The sequence below is a fragment of the Neodiprion fabricii genome, chromosome 1, assembly GCF_021155785.1.
Source record: "Neodiprion fabricii isolate iyNeoFabr1 chromosome 1, iyNeoFabr1.1, whole genome shotgun sequence".
Taxonomy (NCBI): domain Eukaryota; kingdom Metazoa; phylum Arthropoda; class Insecta; order Hymenoptera; family Diprionidae; genus Neodiprion; species Neodiprion fabricii.
In genome coordinates, this window is record NC_060239.1 from 7,826,534 (window position 1) to 7,854,533 (window position 28,000).

Genomic DNA, 28,000 nt, shown 5'->3' on the forward strand with positions numbered 1-28,000 from the left:
TCGGTCAATCAGTAGTGCTCTCTGCGTCGCGCAACTCAAGTCGGTAAACGGTCGGTATGTAAAGACGACAGGACTAATATTATCATCACGTGTACCCAGATGGTTGATGCAGATCGGCAATGTCAATCTAACTCCACCGGATAAACAAAAATAACATTATCTAAATAGATGCGCAATAAACATGCACATGGTTTACTGCTAACAGAGTTAGAAAAACCACTTCTTGATGCAAAGGATGGGAGACATAGTCAATACTATATATAGGATATCAGAAACTCACGAATGATATCACCTAAGGATAGATTTTCCAAATTCTTTATGATCAAATTTTCATCAATTATCTACAATATCTCTGTCAAAAAAATACAGACGAAAGGTTGTAAGACCTTTCGGAAGCTTCAAGAGTTTTCCGCTTCCAATAATCCATTGGTTTTTTCTGAGACAAGATTCTGATCTATCGAAGTTTTCTGTAGATTTCCGCAAACAGAATTTACAAATTTTGCAGACCTAGGTAGAAGAATTTCATGAAGTGAAGGGGAGACATTGGTAGAACGTTAATGAGTTACATTACATATGTTAAAATTACAAGGAACTTGTTAGAAATTCATGTAATTGCTTTGTAATTATCCAAGAAATATGTGTCGTTGATGAGTTATTGGAACAGCATCGGGATCCAATAGTGGGGTGATTGTCAGTTTTGGAGAAATATATGTATATATATAGGTAAAAAAAAGCGCAGGTAAATTTGAATTTACGAATTCACTTTAACTAAACTAGAGAAATCCGACGGTATTACGATTCCACATGCATTACATGTTATCGAAGCATGAGTTTTATTGACAATGCTTAAATTTACGCAAGAATAAAATTGTCATTTGAAAAACTACAATATGTTAGTATTTCACCAGTGAAAATAAGTTCACTTATGCTCATTTCCACACCACCGCAAGCGGTAGAGCACCCGGCGCGTTTTTTTTTACGTGGTATCCCCAGTAGGCCTACTCCACGGAGAATACTTGCAAGATCGATCTTACGTTCTTCGAAAACTTGCACATGACTTTTTTTCACATGTTAATTATGGTAAATTGTTTTTCCCAATCAATTTGAACTCGTGTATATTCGCAGTTCAGTCGAAATTTTTCATTTCGTATATCTCGCTGACTATTTATTATCGATGAAAGATGATTGTTTTAATTATAGATGAAAGATGGTTGTTTTAATTATGGATGAAGGGTGATTGTTTTTATCTTATAAGTGAACGTGAATTGACTTTGGATGTTCGCGCACGGGTTTTTTCCTATGAGGTATGAGATGATCATTAAAATGGAGAACCTGGTGAATACGCAACACAATCAACAACTAAACCAAGATTGAAAACACGAATCGCTGTAAGACGTTGCATTTACCTATTGAAAGACGATGCAGAAATCTTTGAAGAAATGGAAACGAATCTGAGTAGAATAAGCACAACCACCAAAATACAACAGAGCTGTATAATTCTATAGTGAAATACAAATCGAACATGACCTATAAGCGACTCAAGAAAAAAACTACAGCAATAAATTGTACCACACTTTGTAACCACCAACTACATCGCTAAATCTATATATCGGTGAAAAAAAAGATAACTGACTTTGAACCAGACCTGAACTAGACTTAAGCCAGACCTAAGCCTGAAAAATGAAGCGTTAATTTTTCAGTATAGTCATTAAAACTCAGTTACCTGGAACAGACGAAAATATAATTAGTAACATATGTCGATACAGGCAGAAATATACTTATCTTAAAATTAGGTAAATAAAAACTGTAATTAACGAAATAGAGACACATTGATTAATTGAAACAGACATAAGATTTAATTAGCTGAAACAGACAAAAGGCTTGATTAGCTGAAATAGACAAAAAGTTTGATTAGCTAAAACAGACAAAAGGTTTGATTATCTGAAACAGATAAAGGGTTGGATTATCTGAAATGGACAAAAAGTTTGATTAGCTGAAATGGGCAAAAAGTTTGATTAACTGAAACAGATAAAAGGTTTGATTAGCTGAAATAGACAGAAAGTTTTACGGGCTGAAACAGATAAAAACTTTTATTAGCTGAAATAGACAGAGGGTTCGATTAGCTGAAACAGACAAAAAGTTTGATTAGCTGAAATAGACAAAAAGTTTGATTAGCTAAAACAGACAAAAGGTTTGATTATCTGAAACAGATAAAGGGTTCGATTATCTGAAATGGACAAAAAGTTTGATTAGCTGAAATGGGCAAAAAGTTTGATTAACTGAAACAGATAAAAGGTTTGATTAGCTGAAACAGACAAAAAGATTGATTAGCTGAAAGAGACAGAAAGTCCTGATTACCTGAAACAGACAAAACGTTTGATTAGCTGAAATAGACAGAAAGTTTTACGGGCTGAAACAAATAAAAACTTTTATTAGCTGAAATAGACAGAGTTATTAGCTAATAATAGACAGAGGGTTCGATTAGCTGAAACAGACAAAAAGTTTGATTAGCTGAAACAGACAAAGGTTTAATTAGCTGAAACAGGTGAAGGTATGGTTAGCACAATCGCATAAGTCCATACACTGACAAAAAATGAGTCGAGTCCAACATGATATTCGCCTTAATATTCGTTGCTTCGATTATTAATTGTGTTGATGAATAAAAAACATTCTCAAGTTTTCGAATAGACATCTCTTTCTGCTTTGAGTTATTGAAGTGAATATCTTTTTCGACTCAACATTCTATAGTTTTTAGTGCATTCGTTAAAAAATTGATTTTGTTGCCCTGAAATAGAAAATAATACGATCAGTTAAACGAGTATGTCTGTACATTTCAGACATATTTCATAAATACTTATGCTAAAATTTTCCACTATCAGAGTACACTACAGAGATTTTTGTTCCTGCGAGTTGAGCGCCGGTTTTCAAATGCCGCGCTTTCTCTCATAACTGAAAGGTACCAAGTCCACGCGCAAAAGGCAGCGTGGAACTTGAAAACTTTATTACTCGTCAAAAAATTGACAAAAGAGCTGAAATATCAGCACATCGATAGTGCATAACTCTTTCATGTACTGTTTGCAAAATCGACGCGCAAAAACACGTGTCCGAGTCCCGTTATTAATTCACGCGCAAAAAGGCGCGACCGATTAACCTGTCAAAAACCTTAAATATCTAGGACTTGTTGCAAAATTCTGTAGAAACCCAATCCGCATCTGCGTCTTTTTGAATCCGACACATTGCGATGCGAATTGTTATTCTGACATGCGATCAAGTCCGGGAAGGAGGTTGGAGGGCATGCATTATTGTGTGGCGTGACGGTCGGCGGTCCTCTTCGACGCGAAGTCTTCGAGCTCAGCATCTCTCCCCATCTAGCGTACCACGGAACGCGATAGATGGTCCAGAGATGCGTTTTGCCCATTCAGACGATCACAGAGATCAATTGAATGGAATAACGATCGGTAATGACTAAATAATCGAATTGCATAACGACTGAAAAATGGTCGCAGAGTGACAACAAATGGAAAATTCAATTTCTTTTATATTCAACTGCTGTCAAATGGTCGAGAGACCCGAATGCGGAGTCTTTTGGTAAAAAAATTTCTGTGATCGTTTGACGCTGTGGATTAGAAAAGTTAGTAACATCACGGTACATCGCGACCTTCCTACCCTCGCCTGTTTCCCAACGAAGCCACCCAACGGAAAAGAGAGATTCACACACTCATGCACAAACCCCGCGGCGGATCCCAAAACGTCCACCTACCTACCCGGTTACCTATATTCGACCTAAACGATTCTCCATTCTCTCCAACACACGTCATTCTTCATCATTTGCGTCGTGGTCACTGACTTACATTTTCGTTGGTTACCTGTTGAGAGCAAAATGTTTTTGTATCGTAGTCTGCCTACTCAGAATACAGTATCGCGGTTATATTCCGCCAACCCTAATATTGCATTTATTATTTTAGTAAATGTTGGCAGACTATCGGTACATTAACCTTTTGTAAAAGTGATTAAAAACATCCTGTATGCCAATTAGCATTTTTCTAAGCGAGCTAAGCCTGCAGTTGATCAATACTTGTTGGCTGTTAAAAGATTGAAAATGATATATAAGATGCAAATTGATTACGTTACGTTATGCCAGACTTTGGAATTTCATAAATTTAACAATAACGTGAATAATTGAATATGTTCAAACCTCAGGTGAACCCACCACTTAAACGGCATCATCGGTAAATTCAAACGTGTAGATTATTACATCAGTTATGAAACACAATTCGATCTCGCGAGTGCCGAGTAAGCGATGGTTACCTGTCGCGATGCTCATTCCACTTTAAGCAACGTGTATAATCTCTAACTGGAAGTAAGCTACGCTAAATTGCATTGCGAAAAAAAATTATTCAACCGAAAGTTAAGCACGTTGCGATCGTGAATGAGCCTAACCATGCAGCTAAGAAATCGAAGATTTGTGTAACAATTGTTACCGCCACGCCACGTGACAGGGGAATACCAGGGAAAAACCCGTAACCTAACACATGCAAACTCACCAGCGTTGCCGAGAAATGGAGAAGTTACTCGGAAGTCTCTGCTTAAATCTGTGAAAAGCAAAACAAAACACTTGAATTAATTTAGGAAATCGGCTTTTCAATTATTACTTTTACCGAGATTCATATTTATACATTGCATGTTATGCAAGAACAAAAGTTCGGCTTTAAATGACCACCGTGAATTATCAATCAATAATTAAAGTATTGTTACCTCGACTCTGGGCTGCTCCACACTTTAACACGTAGTAGTTCTTGTAGCATCTCAGGTTTATTGGTGAAGTGACGCATTTTTCACACTATTCAGATCTTCAGTAATTTCTTATAATCCGAAAATCCGCACCGTAACGATACTCGATTCTACACTCACTTTCTGTGCTGTAGCAGTATCTTTGAACCGACCAAATAAATTTGCTAACAACGGAACTGCGCATTTGCCGAAAATCAGCCAAAGAAAAAAAATAATAAAATTGACACTCGTCGCACAGAGCCAAAAATAGACATCACTTAAATCTGAAATTACATAAAACAATGAAAACTCGGGACACGAAATTCACCTTCACCATTCGCAGGGTGTTTTTATTTCAGTCACTCGGTTTTTCCACAGGCTACACGCTGCTCATCGTGTATTACTCACTGATGAGTATGGTGGAAATACACTGATCGAACAACGTGACACCACCTGAACAACGCGGTCTGAATCTTGAACCGATACTGAGAACACGTTATTTCACTCCGATTGCTTGGAAACGACTGATGCACGGCGCGGCGCTCAGAAGAGATTTAACTGTTCTCTGAACGATGGAAGATAATAATTCGCGCGCCCTCTCTGTGGCTCTTCCCATGGAGTGGGGGTAGCTGCACATACCTGCCTAGGCTTTTCATCCCCCCTCTCGTAGCCCACACTCCGTGGGTAGAGCGACAGAGAGAGCGCGAGAATTATTATCTGCTGTCCTTTAGAGAACCGACTCGATTCCGTTCATAGGACAATTAAACTATTGCTTACGCTCTATTTTACATATCTATGGTTTCAACGGCCAACAAACTCGTATCATCAGGCTAGAACACTAGAACAGTGATTGTGAGAATATAACCATAGTATAACCTAAAAACAATTTGCAACTTCTGCTGATGAGAGAAGCACGTTGCGTTGAGGTCGTTTGAACAGCCGGTGCGAAACTTTTTATTTATTTAAACTAAAATCGGGTTTTTGCTGACTATTGCATAGAGTATTTGCACAGAGTCGTGAAGGAAGATGTGTGAATTCACACGTGAATAGTTTTCTGCTGCTGATACAATAATATCAAATTAATCTAATACGGCTGCGAAGTAGCAGGTTGCATCATTCGTTTATCACAAAGTATCTAATTGTAACACTGCAATGACGGAAAAACTACCAGATACAATAAACTTTCCCAAAGAGGAAGAAGTCATCCTCGAGTTATGGAAAAAATTGGACGTATTTAATACTTGTTTAAAACAGTCGAAAGGCAAACCTAGATATTCCTTCTTTGATGGGCCACCTTTTGCTACTGGTATGCCACATTATGGTCACTTATTAGCAGGGTCAATAAAGGACATAGTCACGAGGTATGCACATCAGCGTGGGTTTCACGTTGAGCGAAGATTTGGCTGGGACACACATGGCTTACCGGTAGAGTTCGAAGTCGACAAAGTGCTTGGGATCAAGGGCCCCGATGATGTAGCCAAGATGGGGATAGCCAACTATAACAAAGAATGTAGAAGCATTGTAATGCGCTATGCGTCTGAGTGGGAAACTATTGTTGGAAGGATTGGACGATGGATCGATTTTAAGAATGACTACAAAACTCTTTATCCTTGGTATATGGAATCCATATGGTGGATCTTTAAGGAATTATTCAACAAAGGTCTCGTATATCAAGGTGTAAAAGTAATGCCCTTCTCTACCGGATGTAATACTCCATTATCCAATTTTGAATCTGGTCAGAACTACAAAGACATCGCCGATCCTTCGGTAGTAATCGCTTTTCCACTGCTCGACGAACCTGGAATATCTATTTTGGCTTGGACGACAACCCCGTGGACTCTTCCCAGTAACCTGGCATTATGTTGCAATCCGAATTTTGAGTATGTCGAGGCGAAAGACTTAACTACGAATAAAATTTACGTCATACTTGAGTCAAGTTTGAACCTTATATACAAATCTAAAGATCAGTATGCATTAGTTGGTAAGAGGAAGGGCACTGACCTTAAAGGTAAACGCTATGAGCCACCATTTAACTACTTTTGCGATCTGAGGGAAAAAGGAGCCTTCGTGGTATTAAACGACACTTACGTAACCGCTGAAACTGGTACTGGAATTGTTCATCAAGCACCGTACTTCGGAGAGGATGATTATCGCTGCTGTTTGGCAGCAGGAATAATAACTCGTGATCAGTCTGTTGTCTGCCCTGTTGATAACTGCGGTAATTTTACAGAGCCAGTAAGTGACTTTTTGGGTCAGTATGTCAAGACTGCTGATAAAAATATCATAAAGCATCTGCAAGGAAAAGGAAAACTTGTTCACAGTGGAACCAGCAAACACAAATATCCCTACTGTTGGAGGTCCGATACTCCGTTGATCTACAAAGCAGTTCCATCTTGGTTTATTAGGGTTGAACAATTCAAAGACAAGCTAATAACCGCAAACTCTGAAACTTATTGGGTGCCTGAATATGTTAAAGACAAACGTTTCGGTAATTGGCTTCGAGATGCTAGAGACTGGGCCATCAGTAGAAATCGTTACTGGGGTAATCCCATACCGCTCTGGGTGTCCGAGGACAAAATGGAAATTGTGTGTGTTGGAAGTATTGCAGAATTAGAGCAGTTGACTGGATCCAAGATTGAAGATATTCACAGAGAAAGTATAGACCATCTGACCATTCCTTCTAAGCGTCCTGGGCATCCTCCTCTTAAACGTGTCACGGAAGTATTTGACTGTTGGTTTGAATCTGGATCCATGCCTTATGCTCAAATGCATTACCCTTTTGAACGAGTCAAAGACTTTGAAGATAGTTTCCCAGCTGATTTCATCGCCGAAGGTATCGATCAAACTCGTGGTTGGTTTTATACCTTGCTGGTCATTTCTACAGCATTATTTGGAAAGGCACCGTTCAAAAATCTAGTTGCTAATGGTCTGGTCCTTGCTGCCGATGGTCAGAAGATGTCCAAACGAAAGCAGAATTATCCAGATCCAAAAGAAGTACTTAATAAATTTGGGGCTGATGCTCTAAGGTTGTACTTGATCAACTCCCCAGTAGTTAGGGCTGAAAATTTGCGCTTCAAAGAAGAAGGTGTGCGAGACATTATAAAAGACGTATTTTTGCCATGGTATAACGCATTTAGATTTTTGATGCAAAATGTCGAGAGATTTGAGCGTGAAGAAAAACTACCATTTAATTACAATGAAACCAAGAAGAGTTCTGACTCGTCGGACAATATAATGGATAGATGGCTCACCTCTTTTACTCAGTCATTGCTGCAATTTCTAAAAGAAGAAATGCAAGCTTATAGACTTTACACTGTCGTACCTCGACTGATAAAATTTATAGATAATCTAACCAATTGGTACGTAAGAATGAACAGAAAACGAATAAAAGGTGATGGAGGAACAAGAGATTGTGAACAAGCGCTGAACACGTTATTCTCTGTTCTCTATACAATGGTGAGAATAAATGCACCGTTTACACCATTTTTAACTGAATTCATGTTCCAACGACTGTCCAAGTTAATTGTAGCAACCAAAAGCAACATGGACAGTGTTCACTACCAAATGATTCCTGATCCAAACATAGCTCTTATTGACGAAACTATCGAAAAAGCAGTTTCTCACATGCAAACAGTAATTGAGCTCGGAAGAGTTGCTAGAGACAGAAAAACTATTCCTGTAAAATATCCATTGCCAGGAATTGTGGTAATCCATCGAGACCCCAAAGTTTTAGAAGATATCAATTCACTCAAAACATATATACTTGAAGAATTGAACATAAGGGAGCTCACTACTACAACCGACAAAGAAAAATATGGCGTTATATTACGTGCTGAGCCAGATCATAAAACGCTTGGCGCTAGACTGAAGGGCGACTTCAAATCTATAATGCAAGCTATCAAGCAACTATCGGATGAAGATCTACAAAAATTTGTTGCAACAAAAAAAATTGAAGTACAAGGTCACGAATTAGGGCCTGAAGATATTCGGCTTATGTTTAGCTTCACCGGTCCAGCAGCTGAAAAATTTTCTGAACAATACGAAGCACACAGTGAAGGAGATATCCTGATTCTTCTGGATGTTACTCCAGATGAAACAATGCAGCACGAAGGGGTTGCACGTGAAATAATAAACCGTGTACAGAAACTAAGGAAGAAAGCACAGCTTGTACCATCTGATGAGGCTATTGTGTATTACGAGATTGAGGACCTTAGTAGCAACTTGGCTGCAGTGGCTGTTAGCTATAAATCGTTCATAGAAGGAATTACAAAAACACCTCAGAAAAATATTGCAGAGATGTCTCCTGACGATGATATTATTATACAAGAAGAACAAAAAGTTAAGGGGGTCAATCTTAAACTTGTTTTAACAAATGTTAAACCATCCGATTCTACCGAAATCAGACTGCATCTCAACGACTCCCAAGTAGAACCATTCTCTAAATGGGTAAATTTAAAACTCGTTAATCTTAAACCAAGATTTGGGGCCACTAATTCGGTAGCCACCATATTGTTAGAAAATTTTACCGGAGGTGTCAGCATATCTTATAATCAACTGAATTCTGAGATCGAGAAAATATTTGGTATATATGGCTGTCACTACGATTTGTATTCTGATGGAAAACTAGTTACTGAGTCCACCCCAATCACGTCGCTACACACGCAGACAATATTAATTGTTCCAGCTGGTACATGTCCGTCCATATCAAATGTAAACAACAAATTACCTGTTTGTCACTTTGTCAATGTAAAATCGAAATCCCAAAAGGGTGTCATCCTACTTGAAAATCCTGTAGGAAATTTTGCCTTGGACATTAGTGCTTTGCATCAAAGATTATTAGTGTTTGGAAATGTTAATTTTTCTAATGTACCAGCAGATAATATTTTTAAACTCAATGGGACAACATTAGAAGCCAAATAATAATGTATTCGATTTTCGTCGTTTCTCTTCTTTTTGTTTTGCTACTTGAATTCAGGTAACAAAGTTTTGAAAAACGATTTTATGCTAATACTTGATTGTGGCTCAATCTTTTACTGGAATAAGAAAACGCCAGGTGACAATTAGTAGTTCTTTGATTGCGTATGTATGTAAATTATAGGAATTATTTTATAAATAAAATTGAGATTTATATTAATTATTAGTCAATTTGACAATTTGATTCTTTAACCTCTGGTTTATTCTTCCTACATTTTAAAAATAAAGATAACGTTCGGAAAATATAACAAACAAGTTAAGTTTAACATAAGCTCATCACGGGTGGCAATAATTTATAAAATAACTCAAACTGCATTCTGTACGCATGTAACATGGTAACTGAAATATAAACCTGCTATTTCAATGTAACAACGATGGTTTTTTTTTTACATTCTATATACACGGCAAAGTTTAGAATTTGCGTATCATTTAAATTAAACAAGAATTAATTCATAGCAAATTTAATGCCAACAGTTTTTCATCACCTATATTTTACAAAAAAAAATATATATATATATATTCAAAATTGAAAAGTAGTACGTGGTAGAAAAATTTACATAAGAATTTTCTTTTCCGAAATATTCTCTCCTCTTCCTGATATTTGTAAGGTAACAGTATACTTTCCGGACTCTTGTTATGCAACGGTCAATGTCTGAAAATTGAAAACAGACTTCGTCCTTACTTAATGTAAAGACATTGCGTTTATTCCGAGACAAAATGTTCAAGATTTCACGTGATCAAGTCACTTTATCCGCAGTAACTGTGTTTTAAATATTTCATATAACATTGTCCAGTTTTTCCAAAATGATTAAGGTCCTTTTTATTCAATGTTTCTAATGCTATCTTGATCAGGGAAAAAATGGCCGAAAAGTGCAACGGTAAACATAGCGGTGAGCGCGTATAGTGCGAGAGTAGTAGTTGCCGTGAATAACTGAGCATAATGGTATCGTGAATACCAAGCAAGACCCAAAATTACTGTCAAAATGCTAACTAAAAGTCTACTAAGATCCCAGTCGTGCCGTCCTCCCGCAAGACCTGCACTTGCTGGCAAGTCTTGGAATGATTGAGGGTTAAAGTACAGTGGCGAGGCATTGTCTGATGTGCCTGACTGAACTGCAGGCGTAGGATTTGGTCGTGGTTGATGTACCAAACAATGAACAACACAATTATGGTACAAACCGCACCTCTTCAAGGTTCTGGTATCAGGTTGAAGTACCTGACCATTGAATACCAAACGAACTAGTTTCTGAGCAGCAAGTTCCACCTCAAAATGTTTCCTGCAAACAACAAAAGTCACAAATAGAATTTTTTTTTACAGGATAAGAGATACCAACTAGAATGACCAAAACATCTTTGTTATTTAGCATAAGGCACATCCGTGTTACGGATTTATGATAAAAATGGAGTGCCCTGATCACCTTTTAAAATCACCCAATAATTCCTCTGGACTTCCTTGAACTACTTTTTGATCGTCGTTGATAAACTTTAGTTTTATAGTTATTTGGGTAGCTTCATCAACCACAGGCTCAGCACCGGCACCTAAATGCTCGGTTGTGATAGTAGCCGCAGATTCAGGTACATCAGTTGATTCCGTAGCAGTATCGATCTTGACTATTCTCTGTCGTAATCCGGAATCATCGTTATTGAAAGTGTCCATAGCTTGGATCAGCACTTCTTCGGACGAGGCAGCCGCAACAGATGAGTTTGTTTCGTTTTGTTCTTCAGCAGGAGCTGCAGAATTGCAATGGAATATGATTAACAGTGAATAAATTGAGAAATCGATTAAAATGAGTAAGAAATTCGTCGCACTAGCTCTACCTGGGACAGCGGATGATGTTGGACATTGCGGATCTACCGTATCGGTCACAGTTTCAATTGCATGTTCTATAGCTTCGGGTGTGGGCTCAAGATTTTGGATTCGACTTGTAGAGTTTGTAATCTGACTACTCGCCCTAAGTTCTGCAATACGAGTACGTGTGCGATGTTGCAATATCAACACTGTACGTATAAGTGGCTGATCGGCTATACTTGTAGAACACCATGCCAGCCATCCAACTAACAGTACGCTGACTATTATGAAGAAATCGGTCACTTCATCACCAACACCGTCAATCAACGTCATATTTGTTGAAGTGAGGATATTAATTAATCTGGGAACATGTAGAAAAAAAAAAATAGAATATAAAGAAATGAAGGTTATAAGATGATGTCAATATTTTCAATTTATTCACTTCTTTGATTCGCGGTACTGAAAACTGTTTTCAAGTAAAGTACATGCGCGGTTTTAGAGTTGATTTTTAATCATCGTTACGCACATAATTATTATACACAATTGTGAAATATCTATGGTTATTGGTTAATTTTATGTATATGAAATCAGTGAGTCATATTGTCCGATAATAACAAATATGTAGTGGATGATTTCGTGATTGTATGTTGAATTTGATAATTTCCTGACCTGGGTCGAATATTATTGAAAATACACTCGATATCATCAAATCTTCATCCAAATTGCAAGAAAATAAACATAAATGTAAAACAATCCTGTGGTTAATAGACTGCTTTTTAATTTCGATCTGGGATATGAGGTAAATATTTTGCGAATTACGTTACAGGTCCCAGGGACGTGACACTCCACGGGCATACTAGTAATTAATGAATCAGTATCGTAGACGGAAGGTGGGGTTTCCTTCACCTTATCCCGATTAAACGATCGTTGAGAATCGAAACTGTGTTCAATTGTGGGGGATCCCGTGCTAAATATAAAGTAAGAAAAACTAGCCGACACGTCTCCCTTTCTCATAGTACTTGAGAATTCATTTTGTTATCGTACTTCATTATTTCAGTACGGACTAATTCTCTAAGGGTACCTATATTTAGGGGTACGGTCCTGTGATCTCGAGCTCTAACTGTCATCGCGCCACTGGCGTCGGATCCTAGTAGTCATCACTTTACACCACTTTACCAGTGAACGTCAAAATGGCAGACCTGATAGCCGTTCCCCTAAAGAAACCGTCAGATGTTGACATTGTTAAACCGTTGACAAATGTGATTAAATCAACGTATAACTCTGCTGACAACCAGAAAGATTATACTGAATCTATAAATGAGTTTAACAAACTTCGTAATAACGCATTGTGGCGTGCCTTTGAGAAGTACGAAAGCTCTTTGGAGGTTATTTACAGGTATGACTCATTCATCTATCAATTATTATCATTTTTTCTTCATCACACATTCCGCTTGAAATTATACGTACTTATTCGTGATATGAAATGATTTAAGCTTTCTATTCGCTCAATTTTGTTGCTCGTTTGATCGTGCCACGTCTTAAATAAATATTTGTAACATATAACTACACCCTTGTTACACCCAATGTCCAGTTTCAATTGACTAATGAACATGATTTGCAGTAGTTAGGTAAACACAGTAATCTTTAACACATTTCAGTCAAATATTGGCTTTGGATACTTGGCTCTCACTTGTCCATATTATCTTGAGAAACATATTGTACGCAATAGCAGAATCTGAGGCAAAATTCTTATGTTTGTTTGGAATAGTTGTGTACACAATAAAAAGTATGTACATTTTTTACACAAAAATAATCTCTGTTTCGCAGTTACTATGATCAACTCAATGCTCTGGAAGCAAAGATTCCAGCACATGAGCTTCAAATACCATTCAAATGGAAGGATGCCTTTGATAGGACAATATTTGGTGGAAAACTGAGTTTGAGTAAGCAGATTGGCTCTATCCTGTGATACTCACTTGTGGAAGTCTTTCAATTTTCAGTTTAATTCAGAAGCAAAATAATCTACATGACATATACTTTATTATGGAACATTAACATTAATTCCAACTGTTTTTTTCTAGCAATCAGCTCATTGGCATATGAAAAAGTATGCGTTCTTTTTAATATTGCTGCCCTGCAAAGCGCAGTTGGGGCTACACAGTCTCTTGATAGTGATGAAGGCCTCAAGCTCGCTGCGAAGCTCTTTCAGGTCCATATTCACTTATATTTTTAATGAGATATTGACTATGCATTGATGTTTTCATTGCATAAATATCGAGTCTAGATGATTAATTGATGGTTTTTAATCCTTCAGCAATCTGCTGGTATATTCAACTATCTGAAAGGTAATGTGATGCTTGCCATTCAGCAAGAGCCAACTCCTGATATAAGTCCTGATACCCTCGGCGCATTATCTTCACTGATGCTAGCTCAAGCACAAGAAATATTTGTACACAAAGCAATTCACGATTCTATGAAGGATGGTATTATTGCTAAGCTTGCTGCGCAGGCAGAAGATCTATACGCCGAAGCTTTGAAATTATTTCAAAAAGAGATCTTCCGTGCTTTCTGGGACAAAGAATGGGTTCCATTGGTACGTTTCATAAACTATATTTGATTTAAATAATCAATTGTATTTGTGACTTTTGAGGTGCTCCAAAAGAATGCCACATTATATTTACCCTATAAAAATGATACTCTGATTAATTACCAATATAAAATGCTACTTTAGATTGCAGGAAAGCAAGCTGGATATCGAGCAATGGCTGAATTGTATCAAAGTTTTGTATGCAAGACAAACAAAAGCATTGGAGAAGAAATTGCTAGATTAGAGGTAGGTTAATATTATCAATCCAATTTTGTGAGATATTTTCTCTTCATTCCATTTTATGTACCTACATCATTAATTTAAAATTAATTTCTATATTTACATCTGAATAACTTTTACTATTCAGTAAAACTTGAACGGTAAATCGATTTAATGCCAGTTTTATGTTTTGTTCTAGCACGCAGTCGAATTGTTCAAGTCTGCTCAACAGCGATCTAATAAACCCAATTTGTTTCAAGATTATGCCAATAAGGCGCAAAGAAATTTAACTGAAGCAAAGAAAGACAATGATTTTATCTATCACGAACGTATTCCCGATGTCAAGATGCTAAATCCCATTGGAAAGGCTAGTGTAGCTAAGATACTTCCACCTTCTGAAACATTCAGCTCTAATTTCCACGGTACGATAGTGAAGATAATGTATATTTTTATACTGAATAAAATCATTTTTTATTTATATTTAAAAATTATGGAATCTTCATATTCTGATAGATTTGTTCGCGGAACTGTTGCCTGTGAGTGTGCATCATGCATTGTCATCCTATGAGTCGCGTCGCAATGAAGTAGTGAACAGTGAGATTTCCAAGCTACGAGAATCAACTCAGATGTTGAATAGGTAAAGTTATTTTCATGGAATCAAATTTCACAGATAAAAATATGCGAATGTGTCTATTGTCCTCTATTTTCAGCGTTTTAGCCAGTCTAAATTTGCCAGCTGCTATCGAAGACACAAGTGGCACAGAATTGCCTCAATCTTTACTGGACAAGGCAGCTTATGTGAGGAATGCTGGCGGAGTCCAAGCTATCGAAGCAACAATGAATGAACTTCCAGAGCTCCTGCAAAGAAACAAGGACATCTTGGACGAGGTAATCACTGAGTCAATGAAATTATTTGCCATGATCTATTGAATGTTCTTTGTTCCCTGCACTTTAAAATCTGAATTTCCATACAATTTTATCCACTCAATTCTCCACTAATTTTCAGTCTGAAAGAATGCTGAAAGAAGAAAAGGATTCTGACGACCAGCTCCGGGAACAATTCAAAGAACGATGGACTAGAATACCGAGTGCAAGTCTCACCGAACAATTTACTGTCAATGCTCGGAAATATCGTGAGATCATCAATAATGCTGTTACTGCTGACAAGGTACAAACACTAAGTGTTGGTGATTTGATATAATAAGAATCCTTTATCCGTGGCTTTCAAACTTGAACTATTAACGTTTCATCCCTTAAAAGGTTGTCCGACAAAGATTTGAATCATTTCGTTCAGGAATGGAGACTCTCAGTAAGGATCCAAGTGAATTGTTAAACACTGTACCAGCTGGCTCTGCTCTCCAAGAAAGTGGGGCTGTTTCTCAACTAAGAAAATTAATGGAGGATGTAAGTTGATTTGTGCTTAAGTTTGGCCAGAGGCATTTTGATATTATTGTACATATCTATAATTATTGAAATAATGTTGTCTAGGTTGAGACATTGAAGGCTGAGCGAGATGCAATTGAAAGCGAATTAAAGTCAGCTGCAACCGATATGAAATCAGTATTCTTGTCAGCATTATCTCAGGATGGCGCTATTGATGAACCAAACATGTCTGTAGAACACATTGGTCAAGTTTATGGCCCATTACAAAAGCAAGTTCGAGATAGTCTGGCTCGACAAGAATCCCTAGTAGCTGACATTCAGGTGAGGCTGTAGCAAATTTTCTATTTCTATTTAAGTATTAGACAACAAGCTGATATTGTAATATTAATTTGATTTATTAATTATTATGTCTCTCCGAGATTGGAAGATTTACACAAAATCTTTGTAAACTTGCAGGCACGTCATGCTGCATTTATAAATGAGCATTCTGGTGCCGGTAGTACACGTGAAGCAATGTTGTGTCAGTTGGCATCTGCATACGATGCTTTCAAAGAGCTTGAGAACAACCTGAGGGAAGGAGCTAAATTTTACAATGATCTTACACAGGTTAATAACTTGGTTGTGTATTCAAAATACCGGTTTCTTTGTATATGTACACACCTATTAATTTTTTTATTTTCTTGTAACTCTCGATAGTTGCTGGTGGTTTTCCAAAACAAAATATCTGACTTCTGCTTTGCCCGCAAAACCGAGAAGGAGGAATTAATGAAGGATTTAACCACAAATCTAAGTCACACAGGTCCGGCAACAACACCAACAATCCCATCTCATCATGGAGGTAACTTTTATACATACGTTTAACCAGTATGATTATGCACTAGTGGCATATTACAATTAGGCCAACAATATAAGTTATAGGCAACAAACGAATCTGTTACTACTTGGATAAAAATAAACTATTCATATGACTGCGACTTAATTTCCAGGCAACACACCCCAATCACAGTCACAATCCAATATTCAAGGCGGATCTCAATTGCCATATCCGACAATGCAATATCAAGGTGGAATGCCCGTGCCTTACGGTGCTAGTGCAGCTACTCCCTACCCAACATATGTGCCTCCACCAATGCCAGCAGGCTATAACGGATTATACAACTATGCAACAATGCCTTATCCAACACAAGGTAGTAACTCTTATACAATAATACGACTCATAGCAAGTCACTATCATTTTGAGTCGTAATTGCAATGTACAATTACATTTGAATATCGGTAGGTTTTTCAAATCGAATCACGATATTTTGTTTACTGCTCTCAAAAGTTTCCGATCAGCAATTTCGTGGGTATTGATAGGTTTACTGGCTGAATATTGCAATGTCCATAGCTATGATAAATGTTGTTTTCTCTCGATTATTTGGAATTTTTCGGTCAGAAAAAAATAATATCGTGCAATAGATGAAAGCAAACGCTTTGTATGGTTTATTGATTAAATACATGGATTTCAGGTGGATATAACCCGTATCAACCACAACCACACGCACCCCAAGCACCTTATGGTGGCTATGCAACTCTACCCAGATACGGTGGTTCTAATCCTCCGCCAAAGCCATGGTGAATAAATTGCCCAGTTTCAATGAAAGATTGAGCAACATTTTAATGTTATATGAGGATTTTAGACCTATTAACTTCAATTTTAATTAAAAAATGCTTGATTCTGAGGCTGTGTAACGTTTTGTTCTCACTAAGAGGTTACATCTACATCAAATTTTTAAAGACATTTTCACGATTTGAACTGCAAAGATTTAACTAATGTGTAAAAACATTATGTTATGTGTATTCTCTACATCAGTTATCGGAGCAGTGATGGAGTAGCCTTAAGAAGAACCAGGCTGTAATAATTTCGCATTATGGTTACGTAAGGTTTAATAAGCGTAAGAATCATGTCTTAATGCTACATTTATTTTTGTTATTCAAATTATCTAGTTACTAATATATGAAATATCACAATGTAAACTGTGTATTATGTTCAAGTCACCTATCTCACTGCAGGTTGTCCATTAAATACGACTTGTCCTACGATTCGTCCTTCTCGATTGGGCAATTCTTGGCAATTTTTTATTAAAAAGTGGCAAAGTTATTGATCATCGAAGGAATAACTTTGAGATAATTTGCGTTTGTTAAACTCGCACATTCACATACTCCTTTGCACATCAGCATATTTGGTAGATTATTCGATACGCGTGCTTTAAATGTGGTATTCTCTGTAATGAATATTCCAATCAAATGATTCTTCGATATTCTCTGTCTTTCTCATCGTACATGTGAAAAAATCGGTCCGTTGGGGTCAAACAGAAAATGATATAACCAGTAGAATTTTACACTTTTAAAATATATGTATTCAAAAGATTGCGCGATCGTTGATTATTTGTGGTTGGTATCTAAGGTTTATTAGAAACAGTGAAATTACGATTGCAAACAATAGCAGTGATTCAATTACAATCGCTCACCGGATAGACTAATTACAGAGAGTTTACGCACCTCAAACATTTGCTCATAATTCAATCATGCAATACCCTCAGAAAGAACAACACAAGTTAAAAGCCTTAAAGTATAAGCACATGCGTTCCTGCCAAGCTGCTGTACGCGACTGATGTCAATTGACGCCGAGCCGAGTTGTGACGCCCCGACGCTCGCTCGCAAATTCAATCGCGTTCAAGCGTTTGGAACGAGCTCTTGCAATCAGAAAATATGTGTCCCTATGGATCCAGCGGACTGATGGGGTTCAGTTTGGATGCTGGCAAGCGTAAAGCATAAATCGAATAACACAACTCGTGCAACACCTGTTCCTCAACTTTAAACTGCCAATTTATGCATTGTATGACGTATACAGGGGCTCTAGTTAATTGTTTCATCTGAAACACAGATGACCGAGATTCATAAAGACTGATAACCGTAACGTCGAAGCGGAAATGATATTTCTAGCTCTACGGACACAATCTTGCTACATTGGTGACACGGCTCTCATCATAGCTGAAGCAACAGTTTTCGTTGTTGTGGGTGGTTGCCGGTTTTGTTAAGTATGAGTTGAAGTGTGAAAGATATAAGGGTTGAACGCGTGTAAACGAAAGATTGATGTGACGACGTACCCTATGATTCGAGAAATTGAATAACGAGAATCTGATGTTAGAGTCTAGTGGTTCTCGCTACATCGTTTCCCACTTCTTCACAGATGGTGGCTTCTGTGAGACCGAGTCTCGGGTTCGAGCGCCTCGGCAGGTGTGCTTCGTCCGGCCCTCTGCCGGTTTGCGATAATCGACCTTAGACTTAAATTCAGTCTCTTTGCAGTCGTGACTATCCAAAACAATCCAGGACTCTCTGAACCTCTTTCTGTATTTCCGATACAGACTCCGTCTACCGGATGCGATTGATCAACTTCTCGCATTTCAGGATTGAACGTGTAGTTGATGTACCCAGGTCTCTGCCGAACGTATGGGCTCATGGGCCGTGCCGTATAGTGCCTGACGATAAGAGGGGCTAGCGCGGCTCGCACTTGCAAAGATGAACCCACCCTATATCTGCTCTAGTCGGCGCTCGAGCTGCAAATCCAAGCTGCAAATGCCCACTCGCTTCTACGCCGCTCAGGGATCCGCGCTCGATGCGCGTATTCGCTGCTGTGCATGCGCATCACATACCCGCCATCCGCTACGCGTATTCAGACGCGAGTACGGTGTAGCAGCTGGCTTTTGATGTGCGTGTACTGTCCTCCAGCCGTCTTTTCCTCAGAAGGATACTGAGATCGCATCACCCGGCGCCTGGTTAGCTTTTGACATGCGTATTATATACAGTTCCCCAGCTGTCTCTTCTTCAGGGAGATGCTGAGATCGCACCACCCAACATCTGGTTTGCTTTTGAGTCACATTGATATCACCAAAGTATAATTGCAATCACTTATATCCAACACTGAATGATATCTATAGTTAGTGCAATTTTTATCTCACCTACTTTTTTCAGTTGGAGTCTTAGCTGTAATGTTATAATGCGACATTCGAGCAACTTGCATTCGTTAATCAGATTTGCGTGGCCTAATATGATGAATCAATATTGTCGTGATTGTTTTCCATGTCGATGAACTTCTGAAATAACGAAATCGCTAACAAACCACTGAAGATATAGAACGTAATGAGTCATAAAACTTGTCTAAAGCCCAAACACTGATGGATTTCAATTCATTTTTTTCATTAATATCGATTATATAGCAAAACATGTGTAGTATATACAGTATCTGAAATACTAATCAATAGTCACCTTCAACAATGTTAAATGTACAAAATATCAATATTTTAGAATAAATGATTCAATGTTGCGTATTTGTTACTGTGAAGAAATGCAAGTTCATTTCTTACAGTTACGATTTGCGAAAAATCTTGAAAACGAGATTTCAAGGCGAGTAATATCATTAATTTTAATCGTTCTCATAAAGAAACGTGGTAAGATTTACTAAACACTTTTCAGTAATCAGTAATGTGATTCTCATGCATTCAATCTTTATGAATGATGCTGATGATTTACATTTCTTGCGTATACCTGCAACATGAATCTACTCTTCTGATAGAGGAGTGTGCCACCTCAATAAAATCGAGTACATGCGCCATATCATTCTTATTCTTGGTGAGATTTCAGCCAGGAGTCAAGTTTGCCAGAGTTATTTTTGAGCCATTTGATATTGTTAGATACAGTTTCCAAGGCTTGAGCTCTATAACTCGCACCGGCTCCGGCTTCCGGATACTTTGCAAAGAAAGCTAGCATTTCATCGAGCTTGAGCTGAGTAGAGAAAGTATAAGAAATTCCAGGAATCAGTTGCCCGAGGTAGCGATTGTTTAGCGTGTAACGTTTGACCAAAATTTCCCAGTTCTCTCTAATCCAATCCCAAACCAGAGGCGCCCCGACAGGATTAGCGGCAATGTTATTAATACAGGTGAAATAATCCTGAGATCTAACGTACTTTTCATCGATCGCCAAATTAATGAATCTATAAAAACATGTGTCATGTCAAGATAATCCGGCTTATATGAACACACTGAAGCACAATTAGCTCATTTTCAGTACAGATAACGTGCTCTTACTTGTTCAGGATCCAAACAGATTTAATTCCTGCCAAACCATACATCAGTTTAAGTTTTTCCGTAGAATCTGTCTCATTGACAAATTTATCGAACATGGTGTTCCATTCAGCCTCTCCGCCCACAGAATTCATTCCTGTAAAGTAAAAAATGATACATCGTATCCTCTATTTTTTTTCATTGACAAATTATAATTATAACTCACAACGGGGTACGCTATAAAATGTATTCTTTAGAATTTCCACACATTATCTATACAAATTGCCGTCCAAGGTTACCTATTTTATATAATTATAAATATTTATGACGAGACTGTAATGTTATGATCAGCTAGTTACAAACGTACCATAGTAGTATATTAGAGATCGAACATCAGGATGAGGGCGATTATCGTATGGATCATTTATCCAGCTAGTGAAGAGCTTTCCGGCTTCAGTCAAACACTGAGCATGACCGACCCCGCATGCCATTTTTAAGATGGTGGTGCGAAGACGGCTAGGTATACACCATTAAATGAGTATTAGGAGAACAGTGGAAGACATGATATTGCGCAATAAAATTATTACTTACAGAGTTACGTGACTTTCATCGACACCCACTGTCCATGTAACAGCTTCGTACGTACTGTTGACCAAGTTTTTTACGTAAGTCTGGAAACCAAGAATTGAGTGAATGATGTAGGTATGATCAATGCAGCTTGAAAATATTGGGTCGTTATTTAATATTTATACGTACTCTAAAACGAGTGGATAGGTCTGTTGAGGCAAGTAGAAAGTTAATGGTGCTGAGTTTTGAAGCAGCGACCTTCCATGGGACGAAATGCGTCTCACCAACGAGATATGCAGTCATATCCATTGCTATATCATAGTCTAGCTCAGTCGCATCGGCTAGACTAAATGCATCTTCCAGAAGGTGAGTTCTGTCCGAAGCTGAGAATGTCTGTAAAATCAAAGATTTGAGTAAATTTTCGAAATGATCTACTTTTTCATATTGCTTGACTAATATTTCACTTGATATAATTTGGGGTTTTGCATAAAAAGAAAAATTTACTACAAATAAAAATTGCAATATCACTCTTACACTTGCTTTGTGTTACCGAAAATCCGACTAGATGATTATAATTCCTAGTTGAGAAATACTGCAGTATAGCTAACATAGAAGTTTCTCACCTTGTGGTTATATTGTAAAACGTTACTCAGTGCCATCCACTCAGCTTTTTCGTAATTCACACGATAGTACCCAATTTGATCTTTGTTCAATTTAATCCATTGTACTGACTTGTCAAGAGTAATAGACACTAAAATGTATCAAGATTAGTCTTATGAACCAATTTCACCAATAGAGTATAATCATATAAGATTTACATCTCCCGTAACTTACAGCTACTGGCATGCTTGTCAAACCATACCAATGTTGGTTTGGAACTCGCACTAGTTGTGTAGGTAATGGGAATGGTCCATTTGTATCTGAAATAAAAATCACTAAATTATTTGGTTTAGTCACTTAAAAAGCTGCACATTGATGAGAAGAATTTGTTAGAAAACTTGTAATTAACTAATTTACGATATATGTTCGAAATTCAAGTCATAGCATAAGTCCATACCCATAATTTGATTCACTTGAGTTATAGGTGGCTTTAGGATCAGCCAGAAATCGTTTCTGGGTCAATGTATAAACATCGCCATTTCTGACGACATTCACAACAGGGAAGCCCATTTGTCTAGTCCAGGTGTCCATGATAGCTGTGATATGCAAATTTGAACCAACTGCATTTTGCAAAATGAAAAAGAGATCAGATGTCTCTGCATTTTGATAAGCATACTGATTCAAATATTTAGTTATTCCTGCGTAGAAAATGTCAGAGCCAATAAAGTTATCGAGCATACGAAGAATAGATGCCCCCTGTAATCAATAGAGCTTCTATTGTAATTCTTAAAAATTCATATGTAGTTATAATAATAAATTATAGCAAACCTTGTTATAAGAAATCACATCAAAAATTGCTGTTATTTCATCAGGGTTACTGACAGTTTGAACTATTGGGTGCGAACTAAGGGTGGCATCAGTTTTGAAGACTGGGTGAACCAAATCAACTAAGAACTGATCCATCTGTAGACACCAAAATGAAAATTTAGTGTCAGATTTAAAAATTTGATTCGGTAATAGGAAAAATCTATTAAAAATCGTTGATAATAATTAACTACTATTTTACTATCAACTTGTGTTACTGACCATTCCCCATTCCGGAAGTATAGCATCTGAGCTTTTAAACTGCATGTAGGTAGCAAATCCCTCATTAAGCCAGAGGTCATTCCACCACGCCATGGTCACTGGAATATTTGAAAGACTTAAAAAACCAATTTATATCATAGCTTGATACAGAGTAAAATTATGAACCAATTTTGTGGTTCTTACCAAGGTTTCCAAACCACATATGAGCAAATTCATGACACACTACAGTGACGACGCTCTTCTTGTTGGCTGTGGAACTCTTAGCACTGTCATACAAGAGACGTGCTTCTCTGTACGTAACCAGACCCCAATTCTCCATTGCCCCAGAAACAAAATCGGGAATAGCAGCCATATCTGAAATGAAACAGAGTTGTCTCTACATTTTTATTCGTCCAGATGGAATTGAGAAATTCTGTGATAATGTGAAACGAATCTATTTAAATACAAACCTAGCTTTGGCAATGGATAATCGATGTTGAACAAGTTGATGTAGTATTCTATAGCTTTTACTCCAATGTTCAGCGCAAAGGCACCTTTCGATTGCTGTGCTCGTGTTGTATAAACACTTACAGGAAAAGTCCGTCCTGCAAGACCTTTAGCTTCTTCTGTTACAGCCACAAAGTCGCTTACGATAAAGCAGGCAAGGTAAGTTGACATTGGCACACTTTTGGCAAATGTAACTGTCGTTAAACCTGGTTCAGGTTTGTTTACTGCAGCACTCTGTAAGGCACAAATGATAAAATAAAATCATATCAAATGTATATCATTGAATTTGAATTAAGAGAAAAACTGAAAGTTGTACAGTATCAATACAATTCTGACATTCTCTGTAAACAAAATGCAATATCACCTGAACATTCATGTTAGAAAGGGTTGTGTAGCCATCGCCAGCTGGCTGTACAACTTTGATTGAAAACTCTGCTTTGAATCCTGGTTCATCAAAGCATGGAAATGCGCGCCTGGCATAGGTGGGTTCAAATTTTGATGTAGCGATTGACCTAAAAAAGTAAGTGGTGTATGATCGTAACTATTATTTACTACGCATTAAAGTGATTACTGCATGAATGAATGTAGTTCATTTCTTAAAATCAGGTTCCTGTTACATGTCAGTGACAAAGAAAATAAGATAAAATTCATAATCTGTGAACCAAATCTATTGACATTGATTAGTATTGAAAGGTAGGTGAAAACATCTGAGGACCTTTTACAGGTTGACATCAACCGATAAGATAATATATGATTGGGTCGATGAGTTGATCATAATCCGTTTTTTATTTACAACATCTTTAAAGATCAAGTCTTCATTGGTAATCGCCTGTATGCCACATGTACACGCTTAAGGAGTTTTCACAGTCGCTTACCTTGTTCTTTTCAATTCATCTTTGTAAGTACTAGAATAAAAGCCAACAATTTTATCTGGTTGCAAGGCGCCTTCAAATTCTAGCGTGACATTATAGAGTCCAGGTTGAAATTCTTTTTTCGGTGCAATTACCCATGTTTCTAATTTCTCAACAGCATAAGTTTCTTGAATTTCAATTTCCCAATTTTTCTCGCGGCCAATAGTGACCACCTTTGTAGAAATGATATTCAAATCTTTCTGATGAAGGCAAATGTAGTCCCTTATCTCTGATAGATCCACTGCAATCGTGACGTTTCCCTTGAAGGTTCCTTTCATTAGATCGGGGAACAAATACAAGTCATAGTGTATCGGCTTTACATCTTTTGGCAACCGAAATGTTAAGCCACTCAGAGTTTCGTTCTGTGGCATGGCTACAAGGTTGTCACTTTTATTAGAACCTGCAGGCAAATGTATTTTACTTTGATATGAACGACTCATTATCAAACTATACTTGTGTTTACATGCTAAGCAAATAATATAGTATTCGAAAAACAACGGACTAAGTAAAGGTCAAAGCCACGAGATATGTCTCAATTCTATAGTAAATAGAAAATAACATTCTTCTACAATCTAGTCTTTCTTCTGCTTTTTTTTTCTAATTTCTCCGCGATACAGACTGTTCTGATACAATAGTTATGTAATATATTTATTTGATTGTCGCCAAACTAATTAAAAACATGCTAGTGCACATATTTTTGTTCTTCCAATGAATATAAGTATAAAATTTGTTTCAACATATTGCTGTGAATTCAACACGTAAAGTAAATTGAAAGTTTCTCTTGTTTACGTAATATATATTTGAATGTCTCAGGTAAAAACGGCTGCAGGTTATTGAGCTTTGTTGAGTCTGTCAAATTGATACTTTATTGCACACTCAAGTTTTTAAGTCACAATTTGGACGGTGATTTGCAAAAGAAAAAGAATCCCAGAAGTAAAGACATTGTTGCTCTTATAACAAAACTACAAGTCATTGAAACATCTGACAAACAATAAGATTTGAAGTTTAATAATCGGTACGACGATTAATTGCCGCTGTTCTGACAGATTCCTACAAATAGGATTCATTCTTTTATTCAATCATTGCGCGCAGCTCTATACAGTGCACTTGCGCCTCTTTCTTACTCAGAAGAAGACAAAGACGATGTTTACGCGCAGATCTAAATGAAAGAACCCTGCCGTGTTTTCATTGATATTTCGCTTCAAGTTTAAACTGCCGGAATTACCTCGATCAACACCAGAATAAGTGTGTATCTTACCGGCAAATGCGTCGGAGATGTCGTATCTGCCTCCCAGAAGAATAACGAAAGTGATCAGGCCGGCGCAGATTAAGGCGAGAACAAAGCAGATTCCACAAATAAAATTAAACAATATTCCACCGGCTCTCCGCCGGCTTTTTTCCTTCGGCTCTGATTGTGAGCCCGAATCAGCGTCGGAGTTTTGATAGCCGGAGTTTCTGAGCGAGGTCAGGCAGACGCTGCGCCCTCCAGCGTGATCATTCATCATCAAACCACCTGATGAACAATTCACTGCGCATGCGCGGGTATTTAAAACAATTTTGCGGGATTCGTTGCACTACGACGCTTTACTACGTCACGGCTGGAGATGTGAGTGGTAAACGTAACAGATAAATTTACCGTATCTTTACCGTTACAAACTAGTAACGTGACTGCAAATAAAATTACCACATTAAGCAATCATAATATATATATATTAGAGTGTTTCAAAATAAAATTTTATATATATATATTAGAGTGTCCCAAAAAAACCGACTATTTTTTTTTTTTCAAAGAACATCGAAAAATCGTTAGAGTATCTCTAGAAAATGACCCTGTGAAAACATAAGCTCTTAATAATAATATTTAGAGGTGGCGATTTGTAATTTTCTATTTCCCATTTAAATAACATGGGAAAATTTTTTTTTGAACTTTGGAATTTTGTGATGGGATAACGAGCTACTTCATAAGTATGACAAAATCAGGTCTTATAGGAAATTTGATGCTCTACAAAAAAGGTCTGATTGACATTTTGCGTGAATCCAGCCGTTTCAAAAATATCGAGCCTCAAACTTCGGACTATTTAAAACTATGCTTTTTTTTTTGGTAAATACAACAAAAATTAATTTATATGTATTATAAACCCAGAATTATCAACTGAACAATAAATATATGCATATATTTATTCTTATATTTATTCTTCAGTTGATAATTCTGGGTTTATAATACATATAAATTAATTTTTGTTGTATTTACCAAAAAAAAAGCATAATTTTAAACAGTCCGAAGTTTGAGGCTCGATATTTTTGAAACGGCTGGATTTACGCAAAATGTCAATCAGACCTTTTTTGTAGAGCATCAAATTTCCTATAAGACCTGATTTTGTCATACTTATGAAGTAGCTCGTTATCCCATCACAAAATTCCAAAGTTCAAAAAAAAATTTTCCCATGTTATTTAAATGGGAAATAGAAAATTACAAATCGCCACCTCTAAATATTAATATTAAGAGCTTATATTTTCACAGGGTCATTTTCTAGAGATACTCTAACGATTTTTCAATGTTCTTTGAAAAAAAAAAAATAGTCGGTTTTTTTGGGACACTCTAATATATATATACCTACTTAATCTAAGAAAAGTTTCGAAAACAAGCTTTTAAAAAAAATAAGAAGAAATCTATAAACTGTCTTCTTAGGCCCATAATTTTGTAATGAAACTATAGTAAATTTATCAATACATTCATAATGGGTTGTGAATTTTATATTGCTTTCTACTGAAAAAAACGAAAATTATGTTTATGGGAGGCGAAAAAAAATGACGTGCTACTTCTGTCTAGTTGTAATTTCGTAAATGACCGGTCATATATTTTTATGACAGTCAATTTATTAAATAATCTTAGTATCAATATTCTTACATCTCTAGTCGCAGCGTCGTTACATGTGTTGGGCACATGCAATTATCGCTGTCAAATGAAAAAAATTGAGAGAGTATTGGTGAAAGTTTTTACGTACGAGTACGTCGATAACACCGTCGGAATCTAATTGTAAGCACTTAATGTTATCTTTACAAATAAAAAACGTGTACGTAGCAGCATTGAAAAGTCCCTCAAGTCCGATACAACTTTTGAACTGGACTAATGTCAATGTTTTAAAAAAAACATGTTTATAGATGTATATAGACACGATCGTGTTTTCGAGACTTAAGTGGTCGGTTATTATCATTTTTTTTTACCAATTCGTGAATCCAATTTCCACAGATTCTAACAAGGTAATGGTTTGTAATTGAATGATATTTCACAATGTTTAATAGTTGACTATTTCACACGTACCACTACACTGTATCCGTTTTCATTTGCAACTGAGAGAATCGTCCACGCGAATTCCTTTACGTGATAAATTTCTACACACTAGGCCGACACTTTCGCTTGGCTTGTTGACCAGCGCTTTACTTGGTGAGATCAACAAAACAAAATCCGCGTCTAATCGTGAACCCAATAGCCTCATAGCTCTCTACTCTCCTTAGAGTAAGTGTA

At 37.1% G+C, this 28,000-nt stretch overlaps 5 protein-coding genes across 8 annotated transcripts in view; 2 read left to right on the forward strand and 3 right to left on the reverse strand.

The window, feature by feature from the left end:
- Positions 1-5,495: 5,495 nt before the first annotated feature.
- Positions 5,496-10,239, forward strand: LOC124187782 (isoleucine--tRNA ligase, cytoplasmic). The gene has a single exon (XM_046579952.1). It carries the CDS (start codon positions 5,923-5,925, stop codon positions 9,688-9,690), a length of 3,768 nt encoding a protein of 1,255 aa, XP_046435908.1. The 5' UTR covers positions 5,496-5,922; the 3' UTR covers positions 9,691-10,239.
- LOC124187789 (transmembrane and ubiquitin-like domain-containing protein 1) lies at positions 9,905-12,395 on the reverse strand. The gene is made up of 4 exons (XM_046579962.1): positions 12,203-12,395; positions 11,563-11,894; positions 11,163-11,475; positions 9,905-11,021 (listed from the first exon to the last, which is right to left on the reverse strand). Exons 2-4 carry the CDS (start codon positions 11,864-11,866, stop codon positions 10,565-10,567), a joined length of 1,074 nt encoding a protein of 357 aa, XP_046435918.1. The 5' UTR covers positions 11,867-11,894; positions 12,203-12,395; the 3' UTR covers positions 9,905-10,564.
- Positions 12,396-12,656: 261 nt separating this feature from the next.
- Positions 12,657-17,738, forward strand: LOC124187785 (programmed cell death 6-interacting protein). The gene is made up of 15 exons (XM_046579957.1): positions 12,657-12,929; positions 13,361-13,476; positions 13,615-13,742; positions 13,848-14,126; positions 14,265-14,366; positions 14,539-14,761; positions 14,853-14,976; positions 15,050-15,227; positions 15,346-15,507; positions 15,600-15,743; positions 15,828-16,043; positions 16,179-16,328; positions 16,419-16,560; positions 16,709-16,909; positions 17,231-17,738. The coding sequence occupies exons 1-15, from the start codon at positions 12,724-12,726 to the stop codon at positions 17,338-17,340; spliced, it is 2,481 nt and encodes an 826-aa protein (XP_046435913.1). The 5' UTR covers positions 12,657-12,723; the 3' UTR covers positions 17,341-17,738.
- A 2,206-nt stretch (positions 17,739-19,944) lies between these two features.
- Positions 19,945-27,918, reverse strand: LOC124187783 (glutamyl aminopeptidase-like). 4 transcript variants are annotated; one of them, XM_046579953.1, is made up of 16 exons: positions 27,797-27,918; positions 25,733-26,142; positions 24,439-24,874; positions 23,928-24,075; positions 23,527-23,797; positions 23,261-23,431; positions 23,078-23,175; positions 22,820-22,954; positions 22,449-22,747; positions 22,226-22,311; positions 22,015-22,142; positions 21,581-21,784; positions 21,416-21,495; positions 21,192-21,340; positions 20,849-20,981; positions 19,945-20,754 (listed from the first exon to the last, which is right to left on the reverse strand). In XM_046579953.1, exons 2-16 carry the CDS (start codon positions 25,977-25,979, stop codon positions 20,385-20,387), a joined length of 2,955 nt encoding a protein of 984 aa, XP_046435909.1. In that variant the 5' UTR covers positions 25,980-26,142; positions 27,797-27,918; the 3' UTR covers positions 19,945-20,384. The 4 variants fall into 4 exon arrangements, with proteins under 4 accessions (XP_046435909.1, XP_046435910.1, XP_046435911.1 ...); XM_046579954.1 differs by lacking the exon at positions 27,797-27,918 and adding an exon at positions 27,480-27,781; XM_046579955.1 differs by lacking the exon at positions 27,797-27,918 and adding an exon at positions 27,700-27,778.
- Positions 23,275-28,000, reverse strand: part of LOC124187786 (acyl-CoA Delta-9 desaturase-like) — a 28,169-nt gene continuing 23,443 nt past the window's right edge. Inside the window, exon 7 of the transcript XR_006872188.1 lies at positions 23,275-23,318. The gene's annotated coding sequence lies outside the window, so the exon portion shown is untranslated. The remainder of the gene's footprint in view (positions 23,319-28,000) is intronic.